Source organism: Sitophilus oryzae, unplaced genomic scaffold (assembly GCF_002938485.1).
Source record: "Sitophilus oryzae breed Bouriz unplaced genomic scaffold, Soryzae_2.0 scaffold_980_pilon_pilon, whole genome shotgun sequence".
NCBI lineage: Eukaryota > Metazoa > Arthropoda > Insecta > Coleoptera > Curculionidae > Sitophilus > Sitophilus oryzae.
The window spans coordinates 774,996-796,219 of record NW_022147617.1 but is presented as its reverse complement, the minus strand read 5'-3'; the positions used below and the strand labels follow the sequence as shown (position 1 = coordinate 796,219).

At 34.6% G+C, this 21,224-nt stretch overlaps 2 protein-coding genes across 2 annotated transcripts in view; one reads left to right on the top strand and one right to left on the bottom strand.

Annotated features, from left to right (window-relative positions):
• LOC115891342 (zinc finger protein 845-like) overlaps positions 1–17,116 on the top strand; it is a 33,516-nt gene extending 16,400 nt beyond the window's left edge. Inside the window, exon 2 of the mRNA XM_030911790.1 lies at positions 16,189–17,116. Within this exon, the coding sequence (XP_030767650.1) occupies positions 16,189–16,797 (609 nt within the window). The 3' untranslated portion in view covers positions 16,798–17,116. The remainder of the gene's footprint in view (positions 1–16,188) is intronic.
• LOC115891343 lies at positions 297–2,980 on the bottom strand. Its single transcript, XM_030911791.1, has one exon. The coding sequence runs from the start codon at positions 2,047–2,049 to the stop codon at positions 520–522; it is 1,530 nt and encodes a 509-aa protein (XP_030767651.1). The 5' UTR covers positions 2,050–2,980; the 3' UTR covers positions 297–519.
• Positions 17,117–21,224: the final 4,108 nt, after the last annotated feature.

The following is a 21,224-nucleotide window of genomic DNA, read 5'->3' as shown; positions in this document are numbered from 1 at the left end:
ACATGACCATTTCTTAAGTAAATAGAAACCAGACATCGCGTCTGAAAGTAAACGAATTACAAAGGAAAACTAAAAATGATGCAACTTTTATGACTATTTCTTCCAAATTTCATCTTAAGGTAATGGTTCTGTTTATTTGCATCACCCATCTTTCTGAGAAGAATAATAATGTTGATGGTATTTTTCGTACCTTAAATTCTTTAGGCATAGCCGTAGAATAAGGGTAAAAATAATATTTTATACAATTTGTCGAATATACATATACATATAACCATATTAAATGTATGTTCACAACACCTCCCCCCTTAATGAGAGATTTCATGAGGTGAAAGTGATATGAAATCTCAAAACAAATGTTTATATAATTAATTAGTATAACTCAGATGGAAATGAATAAAAGTACATATATAAAAGTATTATACAAGTCTTAACTACTAATTATAACTAACTTACATTCTAACTTAACTAACATTTTTTTTTATAACTATTGCAGATTTAAAAATGTATCAAATGCGGAAATTATTTTTCTTTTAATGGTCGCCTTGATGGTACATACCCAATGGGTCTGCGCGAGGGCGCCTGTAAATTAACATTCTCTTCTTCGGAGTTTTCATAGTTACCTACATTTTCAGAGTTTTGGCTAATATTACGATTATAATGAGCAACATATCTATCACTATTTCTAGAAGATGGTTCCACAGACTGATTAACTCTAATGCATAAGTTTGGAATAATTCCGCAACAGGCTGTCTTGTTAGTACATTTTGTATACAATTTATAAATAATAAAAATAATAGCAAGAAGAGCTAAGATATAGGCAATTACAGATGCTGGAAATGTATAATTGTTTACAAGTTTCCTTTTTAGAATTTCATCACCTAACTTTTCAATATCTTCTAGCTTATGGCTCGCTACATTAAGTTCGGGGATGTGCTTTGTTAATTTCCTATAATGTTCGTTGAGAAATATTTCACTAATGTTTATTTTTTCTTCCTTTATCCTTTCGCAACAATTATCACTAATGTCGAATGGTGGAATAAAATCACTTGAAATATTGGACTGGACTGTATTTCCATGAGGGATTAGCATTGATGATGCGCTATAAGCTTTACATTGTTTACCTATAGTGACACTACCGCAATTTTTTAGTATTACATCTACGTGATTTTTTTTATTATTACATGATATCGTAAGAGTTTCTGGATGAGGAACTGCAAATAACCAAGTGTTACTGGTTTGTAGTTGAATAAAAATTGCTCTATCTGACTGAATTATACGTTTGTCACAGATATCAGGTATGATATTTGTGAATTGCAATAATTTAACTTCGCAATTATCTGCCAAATGAGCAAGAGAAACTGGTTTTTGTTGCTTGCAAATAAATTTATTTTCTATAATTTTTAAACAAGTATTAAATTCTATTTCCGACAGTGTAATAAACTGCTGTTTGCTTTCGTCAATTGCTATATATTTAGATGAGGGTTGAATTAATATAAACTGGTTATTTGACATTAATTTTGGAAAGGGTGATATTTTATAAATATAGAATAAATTTGTTTCAATTAAAGGGATGTTTATAATATATATTAATCGTTTGTTTTCGAAATAAACTTGCAACTCGATAACATTTAGAATGAGATTTGCATTGAGCGGATCTAATGGTACAGGAAATTCTAATCCATGAGGTAGAGATTCGGACACATCTTTTAATTCGTTAATTAACCTTAATGGCGTTAATATTGAGGGGTGTAAAACTCCCTTTCTTGCTACTAAAATAGCATTCGTAATCGTCATGATTTCTAATTGTAATTGATTTAGCATCATATTTAAAATAGTGACGTGTTCTTCTATGCCGGTTTTTATATATAGAAAATGAAAATTTTCTTTGACTTTGCTTAATTCATCGCTAATCTTTTTTATATTATTTTTTAATAAATTTTCGTTAAAATCTAAAGTTCCAATAGTATTATTGAAATTAATTATTGTTGATTGAACAATTTTTGTTTGTTCTTTTAAAAGTTGAAGGACTGAAGTTTCGTCTTTATTCATTTGTGAAATTTTATCATTATAGTATTTAGCATCTTCTTCATCTAAAACGCCGAATAAAACTTTAGTTGCTTTTCCTACAATATTGAACCAACCTCGTTTTTGTCTACTTTCTGATAAATGACTATGACCGATCAATTCGTGTAAGACTTCTAGTTCTTTTTCAATTTTTTCGAAAGTGTATTTAGAACTTTTCAAAAATAACTGACAAATATAATAGTGATATTGAGCATTCTCATTATTGCATAAATCTGTAGTATACTTACGGTAATTCTTTAATGATAATAACTTATTACTAATATTTTCTAATTCTACAAAAGTTACTAGTTTCCATTTGTTATTAAAAAACCTTAGTTCGCCCAGGTGCTCAAAGTGTATTCCAGGGTTCAAGTCATAAGTGGTTATATTGTATTCTGAGTGGACTACTGCTAGGATACTGGTAATTATTATAAATAAATTAACCCTAAAACAAAATATATATACCCGTCATCATCTGGTGAAAACAAAAGCTTCCCTGGAGACTTGCTGCTGCGTCTGGCGCTCCTTCAGTGTCCCCAATGTCTACGTCTCGTGTCGGGCTTCTTGCTGCTTCTTGGTGCACCTTCAAGAACTGCCCGTTGCCTCTATCTTCTTCCAAAAACTGGTAGGTTTTCTGCTGCGTCTGGCGCACCTTCAGGAAACCTTGGTAGTTTTTACCGCTGCCACCAATGTCGTGATCCTGGATTGGACCACCGTCGTCACCAATCTTGTAGTCGCTGCCACCAAATGTTGTAGTTCTCTATTTGACTCGTATCACCACTTGTTGGGAATGTTATTCTTTATTTTTTTATAATTAAATTCTTACTAAGTTGTTATTACTTTTTATTTTTAAACTTTTAATACAAAATATAAATTTAGCAGTATTACGTCTATGAAAAATTTTTATGAATGTCCCCGGTCCCTTCTGTGACCGTGCTTTTATGAGAATGCCCTCTCCGAAAATCCACGGGCGTACCTACTATTTCTTAATAATATTTTCAGGTAGGTTTGCAAAGGGACAAACATGACCATTTCTTAAGTAAATAGAAACCAGACATCGCGTCTGAAAGTAAACGAATTACAAAGGAAAACTAAAATGATGCAACTATTTATGACTATTTCTTCCAAATTTCATCTTAAGGTAATGGTTCTGTTTATTTGCATCACCCATCTTTCTGAGAAGAATAATAATGTTGATGGTATTTTTCGTACCTTAAATTCTTTAGGCATAGCCGTAGAATAAGGGTAAAAATAATATTTTATACAATTTGTCGAATATACATATACATATAACCATATTAAATGTATGTTCACAACATAACTAAGTTGATCGATTTCAAAGATAAACAGATAAAATCTGAAAATCTGACAACGGCGTATTTTATTTATTCTAACCTATGATTTTAGGACGCTAATCAGCTGTGCTAATCAGGTTAAATATAAACAAATCTGATTAGTTGTTTTCTTGCATTTTTGCCTTTTTAAAGTGTGTTTTCAGAGTTTTTCGATATATTATTGTTTTAAGAGTTTTTAAGGTTTAATTTTAGTATCGTTTTTGTTGCCTACTAATTTGTAATTATTGTTAAATATGAATACTGAACAGGACACACGAGTAGCAGGAAAAGACAAGATGGTGGCAATGTGTTTGCTTATAAAGACTGCAAAAATAGGTCTTGTTCTTCGACAAACATAATTCACTCTTTTCCAAAGGACCCTGAAAAGTATTTTTATAGAAATATACTATATAATTATGTTATTAAACTAAATATAATCCATAGATCGAAGACATGGTTAGAAGCTTGTAATATATTTTTACAAAAAAAATTGAGTAATGGTGGGTTCATGCTTTCGATCTTAGCCCTAACACTAACATTAGTCCTAACCCCAAGAATATGAATCAACGTTAACGAACGCTAGCGTTCATGCTCTCATTGTATCGCTCCTAACATTAGCCTTAGTCTTAACAGGTTGGGATATTTTATATTCTTAGGGCTAATGCTAATTCAAAACTGAATCGCGCGTGCTCAAAGCTAGGGGTTTTAAGAATTCTCGAAATAATATCTGACATGTTGAATTTGACGGTTTATAAATATTAATAAATCATATATTTTTTGGTCTAGAAAGTATTAATGTAAAAATTCGTTTCTCTAGTATTAGAAATAATAAAAATAATTGTAAATTTAGGTTAGTTCAAAACATATGTTTTATATGAGCGCAAGCGCTTACGAGAATATTGATTATTTTCTTAAGACAAGTAGGAGAAGTATGAACGGCCTTTCCTTAAGTTCTCAAGGTTAATTTCTTAGGGTTAATGTTAAGGTTAAGGTTAGGGCTAATACTCGAAGTATGAACCCACCTTAACTCTATTTTTTGTACATAAACTCCACATTGTGATATTACACTTGTTCAAGTCAATATGTAAAAAAATACACGTAAATAAAACATTTCTTACAAATCGACTTGGTCACTTTATCTTGTTTACCAACGATATACAAAATATTGCTTTTATTATCTCTATTCCCCGACAAATATGTTTCTAATTATAATTTATTTTATATGATATTTAGAAAACTCATTTTTTTTTCGTTTCTATTTATTTCTTCACCCACACAGTAACTATTTATAAGCTATACAAGCAAGTTTTAATAATAGTCTATTTTAAATTTCCCCCGAAAAAATTACGAAAATTTAAAGCGACAAGCGAGACGAGGTCACTCTCCCCACCACTCAAACATGAAAGGTACCGCGCGAACTGTCGTCTCTTGTCTTATCTACTCTTTGCCTATACATTATTTGTACATTGTAAAACATTTGCTGCATTTGTATGGTTCATAGTTTATTTGCCAAAGTATTTATTACTATAAATAGGTATATATGTTGTAGTTATTAACTGTATATTATGTATATTTCATGTAAACTATATCATTTTTAAAATACAAACCAAAAATCTGAGGAATAATTATGTTTTCCATGTATTCTACAACATATTTATTAATCCGTTATATCTAACTAGCGTGACGTCATAAATCTCACCCGCAGGCTGATCTTTTAATAGAAGGCACTGCTTCTATTATCTTGTAGTACGCGTCGCACGTGTGTAGTAAAGCATTGTTGCCGCTACTTCTCTCTAGCTGAATTATTGCATTTTCTTAGTTTGTAGTCCTTAAATGTTTATTTTATTTACTTTTTGTATTCAAGCACTATAAAATATGGTTCGCCAGTGCCAAATTTGCAAGAAATTTGACTTAAATGATCCATTTGAGTCTCGAAACGACTTTCGACCGGTAGGCAACTCTCAATTTACCAATTCGGAGTCAGTGGCGTTGTTGTAGAAAGGCGCTTATTTAGATAATATTTTAGTAAAATGTAAAATCTGAATTTTTTCTATTACATAATCATTTATATAAAAGTTTTTGTAACAAAATCATAATTATAACCCTGTTATTATACAAGATAAATTATATTAGGCATCGGTTAAAAAATTAATCATGTTTTTATTAAAAATATATTCCAGTTTATCCTAAAACTATCTTCGGAATCTAAAATAACATACAAGAATTTTAAAATGATATTATATTATGAAACAATATTTTTTAATATACCGGGTGCTAGAGATCTGCACGGGCCGGGTAGCCCGAACGGCCCTCAAGCCCGGCCCGGCCCGAATCCGGGCCTCGGGCCGCGTCGGTCTCGAACTGTCAATAGGGGTCGGGCCCCGGGCTGGGCCGGTTCCGCACTTTAAAAAACACAACTTTGCTTCTGTACATGTTCTTGAGACACCTTGTATTATAACAGGTATTTTTAGGCTATGTTTATGTTTAGTTTTTTTTTATTTTGCGTATACATACGTATATTTGTAATTTTATTTTGATCATTTTATTTTAATGGTTCGGGCCGGGCTGGGCCGGGCCGGACTAGTTTAAAGTTTTAACTTTCCACCAACCGGGCCGGGCTTAGAAAACCTACTTCTCTTCTCGAGCCGGGCCGGGTCGGGCTACAAAAAATCGGCCCGTGCAGGTCTCTACCGGGTGCGTCTCAAAAGTCACCCCTATGACTTTCTATTATTTTTTCAGATAAAAAAAACAGATTTGTATGTTAGTATACGACATAAATTAGGATTGACTGACTCATTCAATTGTTTTCGGTCATTTCCTGTTTCACCGGAAATGACTAAAACTTCTGATTTTTAAATGACACCCTCGGTATATTGCTACTTTATTCGATAGAAAATGACACTCTGAATAGAATGACATATCATATGTCAACTTTTGACATTGTCGTATTATAAATTTCAATCCAGGGTGCCACGGCGCCGGCGGTTTTAAAAACACTAAGTTTTAATCAAGGAGCATTAGAAAAATAGTTTTCATCGTCTAATGTTTTTCGTGTCTTGTCTAGGCCGGTTAAAAGATGCACAAATCGTATTTTTAATCATATGTCAATTTTTTTAAACGGAACAAGGGTGACTGATTAGCATATTTCGAAAAAGCATTTTTTTATGAATATATTGATACTTGGTATTTCGAGTCAAATTGTCGTTATGAACCGCGTGTTACAATTTCAATTAAACCTTATGCGAAAATGTCAAAAGTTGACATATGACATGTCATTCTATTCAGAGTGTCATTTTCTCTCGAATAAAGTAGAGATATACCTAGAGGTATATCTCTACTAGAGGTATACACTTTGAGGTGCCATTTAAAAATCAGAAGTTATAGTAATTTCCGGTGAAACAGGAAGTGACCAAAAACAATTGAATGCGTCAATCAATCCTAATTTATGTCATATACTAACATACCAAATCTTGTTTTTTATTAGAAAAAATAAAAAAATTATGAGGGTGAGCCACTTTTGGGACGCAGCCGGTATAATAAAGACAGTACCGGGTTAAATAAATGTAGTTTTCATTTTATTCACTTTCTAAAAGCTTGCTTTAATGAAACAGATCTCTGTTTTCTCTAATTTACATAATAAGACATCACTTACCAGAAGAAAAAAAACAACAATCATGAAGTTTTTTCTCTTTCCATGTCGCCGATTCTGTTATATCTATAGAATAGATCCTGTTTTGATTAATATTAGGGTTGTAAATGTTTGACTAAAATTAATAATTAATTTATTAATTTCAAAAATTAAATAGGTAATTTCGATTATTACATTTTTTTCTATAACATGAATTTTATTATTTTTATCGCTTTTGGACGTTTTTTTCTAAACTTTTATTTAAAAAACCTCTCCTAAATCTTAATAAAATATAAAAGAGTTAAATACGATATATTTTTAATTGAATTATAGCTTCATTAAAATAAAAATATTACCCGGCTATGGTACGGAGAGTTCAGGTGTACTGAGGAACGAAAGACAGTGTTGCATTCCTCGTCAGAGTCATCAGGGAACGACCGTTATGACGGAGACAACCTATCTATCGCTCGTGTCGCACTCGTTAAAGCCTAAAACAATAACAAGACATTGTCTGACCGCATCTTCCAGCTATTTATGAATGAGATGCTCAGTCTATATTTTATTTTGAGTCTATGGTTGTAACCAACAATTTTTTCAATATCGAAATTTCAGTGAAAAAACCGAGGAAAAAACGCTATACCTATGAAAATTACAACCTTATTTCACTGTAATCTCTATTTTGAAAAAAATGTCGGTTACAACGTTTTTCGGGGAAGCCATTCAATAATTACAGTGTTCGCCATAAAGTTAGATCCATATGGACGGTTTTTTTTTGGTATTAGAGTTTAAAAAAAACTTTTTGTGGCTATCAATTCTGCTTTAAAAACAACTTAAAATGCACCAAGTCAAAGTTGAAACATAATTTTGTTACTTTTTTTTAAATAATAATAATTTAACCAATTTTTAAAAATTTCTTCAAAATATTTTGTATTTGACAGCTCCCAGATGTTAGCTGTCAACTTTGGCTTGGTGCATTTTAAGTTGTTTTCAAAGCAGAAGTGATTGCACAAAAAGATTTTTTAAAACTCTAATATAAAAAAAACGTCCATATGGATCCAACTTTATGGTGGACACTGTATATAATGTTTATTATATTTAATTTAAATTTAATTATATTTTCACTGGAATGCAAAATAATGGATTTATCGAAAACTGGTTGTATCTCTTTTTACTTAATGTGTTTTAGCCCAAACTAAAACGAAAATATTATAGGTATTAGTGTATAAATAATAACAAAAAAAAATGTTGACAAAATGGTGAATGCGCCAATAAAAATTTCTCTTCAAATAAACTCTTCACCTAATTTTTTACCCACGAGCCGCCACTGGATTTATAGCAAAAATATAGGAAGTCGCAAAAAGTTAAATACAAAAGTTATAGGATTTTTAAATATCTATTAGCGAGTAATAAATTCATTAATACAGGGTCGGTCATAAAGTCATGGCACATCAAAGTTTCATTTTTTTAAATAGAACCCTCTGTATATTATTGCATATTTCAATTCTTCCTTCAATTCTAAGCAAAAATCGAAATACACACAATGTACCGCAAACCAACCATTTCCGAGTTATTGACTTTTGAATAATGTCAAGGTGTATGTGGCGCCATCTGTCGGAGAAGCGAGCAACTAAAACCGCAACGTGTCCAGAAACCTGAAGACAATATTTTGTTGTAGCGCCATCTCTTAATCAAGTCGACAAGTAAGCGAAGCAGACAATAGAATGTACTAGTAGATGGCGGACCCGTCCCGATAATTTTAGATTGTTCGCGAAACACTCACCACAGCTATATAAAAGGAGCGCTTACGACAGTTGGGGAAGTTTAAAGTTTTTGAAATTTGAATATACCGCGTGGAAATTGAAAATCGGACAATTTGGTGAAGGAATCTTATAAATAGTTAGTTTGTTGTGTGTTATAAGTTAGTAATTGTGTATAAAGTGAGAAAATAAATTCGTTAAGTATTTTATCGTGAGTTTAAATAGTGGACCCACGGAATCCGTAACAATTGGTGTCAGAAGTGGGATTCAAGAGGATTTTAAGAGAAATTAAGTGGATTGGAAGATTTTTAGACCGAATTAGAGTGTTTTTATGGTTGGTACAAGGGAGCAAGCGAAGAAAATGGAGGAAGTAAGCAAATTATTGGGCGATTTTATGGAGAATATGAGAAGAGAAAAGGCAGAAGAACAAGAGAGGCTGCGAAAAGAAAAAGCAGAAGATCAAGAAAGACTCCGTAAAGAACGAGAAGAAGAGCGAGCCCGATTAGAAAGAGAAAAGGAAGAGGAAAAACTACGACGTCAACAAGAACAGGACCGGCTTGACAAAATTTTTGAAGATTTGAAAATTCAACGACAACAAGAAAAACAAGAAGAACAAGAAAGACTACGTAAAGATAAGGAAGAGGAAAAATTACAACGACAACAAGAAAAACAAGAAGAACAGGACCGGCTTGAGAAAATTTTAGGCAATTTAGAAATCCGTCAGAAGAATGAATGGAGGGAAATTTTAGAAGATATAGAGACGCACCGCCAGAAAGAAAGACAAGAAGATCAAAACCGTCTTAAGAAGAACTTTGAAGAACTAGAAAGAAGGCAAGAAATCCACCTTCAAGAAGCCGTAGAAGATCTGGAGGAACGCCTTCAGCAGAAAATGGAAAAATTAGAGATGGACCTACACAAGACCAAGGTACAAGTAAGGGACACCTGGCGTTCCTGGAACTGCGAACCTTAAGGCCCCGACCTACGATGGACAAACGACCTGGACGATGTACCACCGCCAGTTTGAAGCAGCCGCCGCTGCCAACGGATGGACCGACCAGGAGAAAGCAGCGGCACTTGTCATCGCGCTGCGTGGCCCTGCTCTGAACTGCTTGCAAACTATTCCTGCAGCCCAACAGCAGGAATACCAAACTTTGGTCGCTGCACTGGACAGAAGATATGGCGACCAACATCGACGTCAACTTTACCAGGCCCAGATCAAGACACGCCTGCAGAGGTCCGGAGAGAGTCTGCAGGAATTCGAAGCAGACTTACGTCGGCTGGTACACCTGGCGTATCCTGAAGCACCGGAAGGATTTAGGGAGGAACTCGCTGCTCAGTGCTTTATCAGCGGACTGAGGGACAACGAATTACAGAGGGCGCTGCAAATATCCCAATTTTCTACCAGCAGCGAAGTACTCGTCAGGGCGCTGGAAATAGAAGCTGCATTTAGCGCCATTCCTAAACCGAAGATAGGCTCGGTAACGGTTGAGGAACAGCCAAAGAGTTCTCACATACGTTTGGAGGAGATGTTTAATAAACTATGTGAATTACTAGTGAACAAGAGAGTCAACAACACCCAGACAGAGAACCAAAGAAGATTCCAGGATATGAGGTGCTATGGATGCGGCAGGAATGGCCACATCAAACGAGATTGTCGCATCCAAATGCGATTCCATTCACCATCCAGAGAACATCGGCACATCGGAAGATCCCAGGACATAAGTTGCTATAGATGTGGCAGGAATGGCCACATCAAACGGGATTGCCGCGTCCAAATGCGATTCCGTTTACCATCGAGAGAACATAGGCACCAGGAAATCAACACTAATGAGCGAGTATTGGCTGAAGAAAACAGAGCCCCTAGGATGTTTTCCGTTAGAGTCTAGGAAAAACCGCTGACAGTTTGGTGATCAACAGGAAGGTCAATGGTAGAAGAATTCGAATGACTGTGGACACAGGCGCTATGGTATCGTTGGTGCGGACTAACTCGGTGCAAGGATTGAAGATGATGCCTCTTAGAAGAAGAGTGTATTTACGTACAGTTACGGGGAAATGGCCGTTGTACGGGGAGAGGCTTTCATAGAACTGGAGTTAGGGGGAATTTGAAGTTTCGGCATAGCGTTTTAGTGGCAGACATTGAAGATGATTTTATCATGGGTATGGATGTGATCAGTCAACATGGTTTTTCGTTCGATCACCATAGAAACATCCTGAAAATCGGAAATGAGGAATTTTCTGTATCTAAAGAGAAGAGACCAGGAAATATGGAAGAAAGATCATCGAAAATTGTGATGATACCTGGTGATACCAAGAAGACTGTGTTCGGGAAACTAGAGAAACCGCTGGTGCCGTGTAGGACGGGTACAAATTATCGACAACGAGCCAGATCGACGACGAGCTACTTTGGGCAAGAAAATGAAACATCGCGAAAGCACTATCAGAGTAAGGAATTTTAAACTGAGAACTGACGAACAATGGACGACGATACAGTTGAGGAAAGATCAAATGGAAGATCCAGACATCGGAGCAATACTACGGCTCAAGGAAGGTAACGGCGAGAGACCACCGTGGCAGGATATTGCGGACAGAGGGCTCGTTTTCAAAGCTCTCTGGGCTCAGTGGAATTCACTGGTGATTGAGAATGGATTGATAAAGCGCACGTGGGAAAGTGCGGATGGCAGGACAGTAACAACTCAGTTACTGGTACCAAGGAAGAAAGTCACCCAGGTATTGGAAGAAATTCACGGTGGTAAAACTGGAGCCCATCTTGGAGTAAACAAGACCTTGAGTAAGCTGAGAGACCGTTTTTACTGGGTGGATTATTGCGAAGATGTTAAGAAATGGTGTCAACGTTGTAAGATTTGCGCAGCTAGACAAAGACCAAGTACTCGATCTGGGGAAGAAATGGAACAGGATAGCGTTGGACTGTCGTTCGAAAGAATCGCTAGGAAGGAAAGATTATTGGACATTCATAAGGCCGTTAGAAGTAAGATTGCGCTAGCCAGTGACCGGATGAAAGCTCATTACGACCTCAGAGCTAATTCTACGGGATTTCAACAGGACGATAGGGTATGGTTGTATAACCCACAGCGCAAGAAAGGAAGGTCCCCAAAGTTAACTCCAGCATGGGAAGGTCCTTATACAGTCATCAAGAGGATAAATGATGTTGTGTACCGGATTCATCGCAGCCCTAGAAGTAAGATGAAAGTAGTTCATCTGGATCGATTGAAGAGATACCAGACAGGAAACCTTGATCGGGACGATCAAATTTGAGAAGGGGCAATGTCAAGGTGTATGTGGCGCCATCTGTCGGAGAAGCGAGCAACTAAAACCGCAACGTGTCCAGAAACCTGAAGACAATATTTTGTTGTAGCGCCATCTCTTAATCAAGTCGACAAGTAAGCGAAGCAGACAATAGAATGTACTAGTAGATGGCGGACCCGTCCCGATAATTTTAGATTGTTCGCGAAACACTCACCACAGCTATATAAAAGGAGCGCTTACGACAGTTGGGGAAGTTTAAAGTTTTTGAAATTTGAATATACCGCGTGGAAATTGAAAATCGGACAATTTGGTGAAGGAATCTTATAAATAGTTAGTTTGTTGTGTGTTATAAGTTAGTAATTGTGTATAAAGTGAGAAAATAAATTCGTTAAGTATTTTATCGTGAGTTTAAATAGTGGACCCACGGAATCCGTAACAATATATTACTTAAACAATTTGATTTAATTAATTTCGATATGTTCAGTTTCATTTAATGATGCAATTCTGCCAAAACTGTGATGCTGTTGTAATGAATTTTTAAATGCCTATTAGCTACTAGTAAATTTAAGTATACAGGGTCGGTCATAAAGTTCTGGCACATCAAATTTTTTTTTTTTTAAATGAAACCCCCTGTATATTATTGCATATTTCAATTATTCCTTCAATTTAAAGTAATAATCCTAATACACAATGCACATAAATTGAAGAATTGAAATGTTAAACGAAAATTGTGTAATTTCCTGACTTGATATAATCTCATTTTATACATCTGTAAATGCTAGCTTAAGAACTAATGTCAAATATTATTAAGTATCACACTTTCGGCAGAATAGATCGTTAAATGAAACTGAACATATCAAAATTAATTAAATCAAATTGTTTAAATGATATTTTCAAAAGTCAATAACTTGGAAACGGTTGGTTTGAGGCACATTGTGTGTATTTCGATTTTTGCTCAGAATTGAAGGAAGAATTGAAATATGCAATAATATACAGGGGGTTCTATTTAAAAAAAAATGAAACTTTGATGTGCCACGACTTTATGACCGACCCTGTATACTTAAATTTATTACTCTCTAATAGATATTTAAAAATCCTATAACTTTTGTATTTAACTTTTTGCGATACCTCCTACATATACCGGGTGCTTCTCAAAAGTGGCTCACCCCCTATAACTTTTTTATTTTTTCAGATAAAAGAACGAGATTTGGTATATTAGTATATGACATAAATTAAGATTGATTAACGTATTCAATTGTTTTTGGTCACTTCCTGTTTCACCGGAAATGACTACAAATTTTGATTTTTAAACGGTACCCTCGGTATTTTTTTACTTTATTTTATAGAAAATGCCATTCTGAATAGAATGACATATCATATGTCAACTTTTGACATTCTCGCTTTATAAAAAATCATATTTTAAAATTCAATCTAGAGTGCCATGGCTATGTTAAAAACACTAAGGGCGCAAACATAGTGAGGCATCTCGATGCGATGTTCGCCAAGATGCTGGCCGCGCTGCTCGCCAAGATGGTAGTCGCGATGCATCCTACGCGCACTGTTTTAAAACGGCGAATGGGTGCGCGTAGGATGCATCGCGACTATCGTACAAACATAGTGAAGGCATTTCATCTCGATGCGATGCTCGCCATTCACCTCGCCATCCGGCGATGCTGAATCAAACATGTACAAATTTATGCGTCAAAACATACTGGAGCCTCGCACCTCGCCACGCACCTAGATGTTCAGCGCGATGCTTCCTAAAAAACAAAATTTTTATTTTTTGCGAGAAGCGGACGCGGATGCCTGAAACTTTACATTTGATTGGTCGGTTTAGGATCACAATTCTTTGAGCATATGTCGAACTGAGTCGGGTGGAATAAAATGTTCACAATACTAATATTTAATTTATCACCAACAATGTAATAACCTTGATTCTACAGGGTCCGGCAATAGTGCGTCGCGCATCTGTAGTTCTAATAATAAAAAACTTATGAATTTTGTAGTCCAGACATAAAGTAGGTATTAGGACGTATTTGAGGAAAATATTTGAACTTCTAAAGGGTGGCTCAAAAAAGAGTGAGTGGATCGCGAATATTTTTTTAAATGGAACACCTATATACGGGGTGGCGCAACTCATTCGCGTCGGTTGATTATACGAAAACGGAAATATGTACAAACAAAATATTTTTTGGGCATATGTGGGAAGACCATGTGCATAATTTAAAATTATTTTGTAATGTACAGGATATGTCAGAACTAAGATTTACACCAAAATTATATTTTTTCTTATGGAACACCCGATATTTTATTTCTTATTTGGATCCTTGGACACAAAATAAGGCATGTATTATAAGGGTTATTATATATTAATATATGTTTACAAGCTTTGGTTTTTGAGATATTTAAATATGCATGCTACAATGGAATAGATTATCAACACCCTGTACATTACTTTTTAGAATTAATTCTTTTGCTGAGTTTAAAGATAGAGAAATAAACTTTACTGAAAAATTGTATTGCTCCCTTAAATTTATACAGGGGTACCAAAAATGAGTACCATTGTTTACTCACTTGTTTCGTCGAACTGCTTGAAAACATTTTTGCTTTTGATCAAATCGGTGTGAGAAACTATGATGCTATAAAATTTTGTTTCAGGAGAGTTGAATATCCGGGAAAGTTGAGTTATTGAATGTAATTGCACCCAACAACGCCCTAATTGCGCTCTCCTTTATGCGTTAACATTTTTTCGGCAATTTTATTAACATTTGACATAGACACAACACAGCACGACGCCAACGCCTAGTTCAAATTCTTTTTCATTTATTTTTTACTGTTCCCGAAACAGCGTTACATCACACAAACCTGGTACCTGAGTGTTTTATCTCTTTTTGTCTCAATAACTGCACTAGCAAAAAACTAAAATACTTATATATTATAACAAAACCACGATTTCAATATTATTCTATGCGATCAACATGACGGCGACGTGAAATAGATAGGGATAATTTCTGATTTTTGCCATTGACTCGCTGCGGTAGGAATTTGTTGAAATCAACTGAAATGCCTATACTAATTAATAACTACTATTACATAAACTGGTGCTTAATAAAACAACGATGGTAAATGTTTCAGTATGCCAACGCGCACCGATTCGCCGTTTTAAAACAGTGCGCGTAGGATGCATCGCGGCTACCATCCTGGCGAGCAGCGCGGCCAGCATCTTGGCGAGCATCGCATCGAGATGCCTCACTATGTTTGTGCCCTAATTCTTAATCAAGGAGCCTTGGAAAAATAGATCTGATCCTCTAATGTTTTTAGTGTCTTGTTCTGGGGAGTTAGAGAATGTTCAAATCGTATTTTTAATCATATCTCAATTTTCTCAAATGGAACGAGGGTGGCTCATTAACATATTTCGAAAAAGCATTTTTACGAATAATTTGATACCACACGCTTGGTATTTCGAGTCAAATTTTCGTTACGAACCGCAAGTTATATTGTCAAATAAACCATATGTGAAAATGTCAAAAGTTGACATATGATATGTCATTCTATTCAGGATGTTATTTTCTATTCAGTAAAGTAAAAAAATACTGAGAGTGCTATTTAAAAACCAAAAGTTGTAGTCATTTCTGTGAAACAGGAAGTGACCGAAAACAATTGAATACGTCAATCAATCCTAATTTATGTCATATACTGATACCAAATCTCGTTCTTTTATCTGAAAATATAAAAAAGTTATAGGGGGTGAGCCACTTTTGAGACGCACCCGGTATTTTACCAATAATCGACCGTTTCCATACATAAAAGCGAACCTGTATATGTACACTTAATACTTAATATGACGTGTACATGCAAGAAACTTGATATTAGGTTTTTTCAGAGTAGTAGGCCACCGTGTTTAATATAACAACAAATTTATTGTTTTATCTGGATGTTACAAGAAAAAATAATTTAATTAAAATAGTTTGGTCTAGCTATCACTGTTATCGTTAGTGTGTTGTTTGAACTTGAAACTTTGTTTTGGACGATTTCATAATCATTTATCAAATTATTTTAATATTTTCATATACCATTTTTATATGCTTCTAGAATACAGAATCCTTCAAAGTAGTTTACATTGTTCTTGTTCTTCTCCTAGATCAACTTCCAAAACCACTGCATCAACCACAAAAGCGCAGACGAAGTTACCATGTTTCCTTGTCCTTACTGCTCCTACCAATCCAGGCTGAAGCGCAATCTGGCATGGCATATGAAACGTCACGCCGACCCCACCAAAGCCAAAATCTTCAAGTGCCCTTCTTGTGACTACCAGACCTTCACCAATGCCCAACTCAAGTCCCATCTTATGGTACATAAGAGCAAAGAAGAAGTGGTAATGCTGAAATGCGATTTTTGCCCTTTCGAAACTAAAAGAAAGTCGAATATAGTTCAACACAGGCTGCGCCATTTGAAAGATTCGCCCGATGTCCCGCTTTTGTCCTGTCCTGACTGTAACTATACCACAGTAGCGAAGAGACATCTTAATAAGCACCGGAAAACACACAATGTGAATCCTGATAAGATGTTTCAGTGTTCATATTGTCCCTTTAAGATTCACAGGAAGGTGTATCTGATGAGACACATGGAGAACCATAAAAACGTAGATCCAGTGGAATCTCCGTGGGAGAGGTACCCGTATGCCCCTCAGGGGAACGTGGGAGTGACTATAGTGCCTAATTTGGGCCAAAATATGTCCCATAGTTTTTAGGGTTCAGCCTTTAGAATTATAAGATGTTTATGTTTCTAAAAACTACTCTTATGCTTTTCCAAACCAAAAGAAAGTTGAACACAGTCCAGCATATATTGGATCAGCTCAAGGATTTGCCTCTTTTGTCCTGTGAACACCCAATGTGAATTTTCGTAAGAAGTCTCACATTGTGTAAGAGGGTACATCTATTGAAGAGCCACCATAAGTTTCTATACCAGTAAGCGTTCAGCGACGCAATGTGAGTACATTAGTAGAGGATTTTAACTAAGTTTCTATACTATTTTCTGTATTACCACCAATAAAGACGAAAACCTAACATAGATAGAATTTCCGCAATCTTATGAGAATATGGTCATGAAAACAAAATTATTAAAAATCAAAATACCTCTTTTCTATAAGACCGCATTCAGAATCAAATTTCTCAGTGAGTTTTTACTTGAACGTAAATTTTCCTAATAAATAAAAAAAACTTTACTTGACCAACAAAAAAAGTAGTTCTGATCAGAAAATGAAACGACTGACCATTAAAAAAAGTTCATCGTCTGTGGACGACGAGGAAACATTTTTCTTAAGGCCCCCATACACTTCGTTTATTTTGCTCGGTTTTAATTATACAGTTAAAAACGCGTGGGTAGAAACCACGGGCAAGCAGCTTACACACACTGTATCACCTTGCCCAGTTTATTTTACCCGCGACGTAGACGATGGATTATATAAAAAACTTGCTAGCAGTGGCAGTAATAGCTGAAAAAAGGAAACTCCAAAAAGGGAATAGAGAAAAATCTTGCAAAAGTTGGCTACTTAAGCGGCAACAATTTTCGTATACTAATTTATTAAGCGATCTTCCCATAGTCATTATTTTTTTTTTGTGTTTAACACTCCCTTAAAAAGTCAGTTTTCTTTTTTACACTTTCCTTATTTGCCCGAGAGTCTAGTCTATAGACTTGGTGCATTTCAGTTGATTTCAACAAATTCCGACGGCAGCGTTTCAACGGCATAAATCAGAAATTATTATCAGTATGTATTTCACGTCACCGCGCGGTCATGTTGATCGCATTAAAATAATATTAAAATCGTGGTTTTGTCATAATATTTAAGTATTTTACTTTATTGCTAGTGCAATTATTGAGACTATAAAAACTCAGGTACGAGGTTTGTGTGATGTAACGCTGTTTCGAGTAGTAAAAAATATGTGAAAAAGAGTCCGAACAAGGCATCGTGTTGTCTTGTGACAATTTCAAATGTTAATAAAATTGCCGGCAAAATGTTAACGCGTAAATGAGAGCGTAATTAGGGTGTTGTTGGATAGAATAACATCCAATAACTCAACTTTCCCGGATATGCTACTCTCACGAAACAATATTTTATATTTTCATAGTTCATCACACCGATTTGATCGAAAGCAAAAATGGATTCAAGCAGTTCGACGAAACAAGTGAATAAACAAAGTGCTCATTACATAATCAAAAAATTAAATAGACATGCTATAAGGGGATAAAATATAATTTGCCATATTAATGGTATAGTTTTTTTAATCAACTAGTGATTAAATGTTTTATGAACATCTAAAATTATATTAATGTACCTTTAAAAAATGTTGTTATAGCCGAACTAGCCCCAATTATGCCCCACTAGCAAAACCGGTGATTAAAACTATGCTCACTACCCTAGTTGAACTCATCTAAAAAGTTTTTTTAACTGGAATAATAAATTATAATACAAGGTAGACCTTCTGATAATATCAAAATATTATTTACTTTTTTATATTTGTTTTTAGAATTTTTACAAATTATACTTTCTAATACTTTTAGAATAATTAAATAATAAATTTTTCGTGTACTATTTAAACCCATGTATTTGTATATACTAGTTATTTACGATATTCTCCGATGGTGGCAGCACCGACGGGGAACGCACCAAGCCTATATCTTGGCATTTTGCTATCAATTTATTACAAACCATTTTTTCTTGCCTGTATGATCCGCAGATTTAATTTTCCATAGGCACGGAAAACTATATATCTCAATAAATTCAAAGGTTAATTATTTAATGTTAGTAATCGTTTTTGTCAAACAAAAGCACCGAAAACAATAAACACAACCAAACTTATATGGAACCATCTATTATTTCTCATAATTTTTGAGACGTATGAACATTTTGTGTTTATGAATAAAACTCAGTCCTTACCAAAGACTTAATGAAAAATAATCCATATAGCAATAAAAAAAATTCATCAGTTCCCAAAATAAACACAGGTATGGTATTTTTTGGTTTCTGAAACGAAATAAGATTTTTAATGGCCAAAAAGCAAAAACAAAAAGAAAATTGATAATTTTAGTAATCCGTGTTGCCACCTCTAGCCCTTATGCAAGGTTCTATCGGCGCTGGCATGCTTTTTATTGAATTATCAACGTTGTCGTGGGATATGTTCTCCCATTCTACTAATGCTGCATCAATAAACTGTGCGAGATTTCCTGGATTATTTCGACGAGCTCTAGCCCTTCTTTTGAGCTGGTCCCACAAGGGTTCGATAGGGTTTAGATCTGGTGAACATGCAGGCCGGTCCAAAACTATGACATCTTCAGTTTCAAGACATTCTCTAGCTACTCTGCTAGTATGGGGAGGTGCATTATCGTGCATGAAGTTAAAATTATCCCCAAGTGCAGCTTTCCAAAGCCTAACGATTGGTTTTTATTTCATAAAGCATTTAATCTAGCACTAAATTAACATACCTCCGACCCGTTAAAGTTTATTGAAGTGGTAACCATGGAGTTTTTGCTCCCAGCATAATACCTCCCCAGAACATTACAGTTCCATTTTTATATCTTGGTACAGATTTGGAAACCTGGAGTCTCGCTCGTCTTCCTAGAGCTATAAGAACCGCTCTCTTCCCCTCTGTACATCTGTTAATCCAGCATAAGACATTTTTTTTTGGCTCAAATGAAAATTATCGGACAATCGTGATTTTTTTACTTTAACACAAAATTCATAAGAAAATAAATCGCAGCAATCGTTTCTTTAGTATCTTAGACTAATCTAAGTTTAATATCATGTTTATTTAAAACAAAAAAAAGTTGTATACCAATTTTTTTCCTTGCAAAAAGTTTAGTCAGAAATAAAGAGTGATTCCATATAAGTTTGGGGGTGTGTATATAAATAACTAAAAAGTTCTGGTGCGTACTGGCTGGAATAAAATTGCGATATAAACTGCCCATATAGGCTTGGTGCATTCTCCGCCGGTGCTGCCACCATCGGAATCAATTGGTAATAATATCGTAAACAATTAGTATATACAACTACACAGGTTTAAATAGCGAGTATACGAAAAATGCATTATATAATTATTCTAAAAGTGTTAGGAAGTATAATTTGTGAAAATTCTAAATATAAAAATAAAAAGTAAATATTTTGATCTTCTAAAGATTTTAATCTTCAGAAGGTCTAACTTGTATTAAAATTTATTATTCCAGCTAAAATATATATATTTTATACATAGTTTTGCTAGTGGGGTTATAATTGGGGCTATTTCGGCTATAATGAAGCTACATAATTATAATTTTAGATGTTCCTAAAGCATTTAATCACTCGTTGATAAAAAGAAAAGTATACCATTAATATTGCAAATTATATTTTATCCCCTTATAGCATATGTCTATTTAATTTTTTGATTATGTAATGAGCATTTTGTTTACTCACTTGTTTTGTCGAACTGCTTGTAATTTTGCTTTCGATCATTTCCTTGCATTTTGCTTTCGATCAAATCGGCGTGAGAAACTATGAAGCTATATAAAATGTTGTTTCGGGAGAGTTGAATACCGTTTCAGAAAATTATGGCGGACATAACATGATTTTTTAAATGTGTCACCCTATTTTTTATTTTATATTTAAATTCTGCATAAAATTCTATATTTTTTATATACAGGGTGGTCCGAACTGTATTCCGGAAACTTCGGCCAGCATATTCTGCCGATCATTTTTTCGCAGAAAAAATTATGATTAATTTAAAAAAATATTTTTTTTTATTTCAGTCATATAGCTATCCTCAACGTCTACTTATTTTTTGTCAATAATGACATGTATTGACTATTTCCATTCTAAATATCTTGAGAACGGTTGCTCGTAGCGATTTTTACCAAGAGACATTTTTTACGTAAAAAGTCATGGAAATGTATATTTTTTCAGTCAGTAGTTTTATACCGGTACGGACGAAAAGTTATTACTCTCCAAAAAAGTTAAAACACATGTAGGTGGCGCCCTCTACAAATAGGAATTATTTTTTCATCAAAATCAAATTTATCGTGTCACAAAACTCACAGACGCCAATTTTCATCGAAATATTGACGTTACTTCAGAAATTATTTGGAAAAAATCGAAATAAAAATGAAACTTCTACATCCTGTATCTTCGAAACTAAGAATTTTTCGACA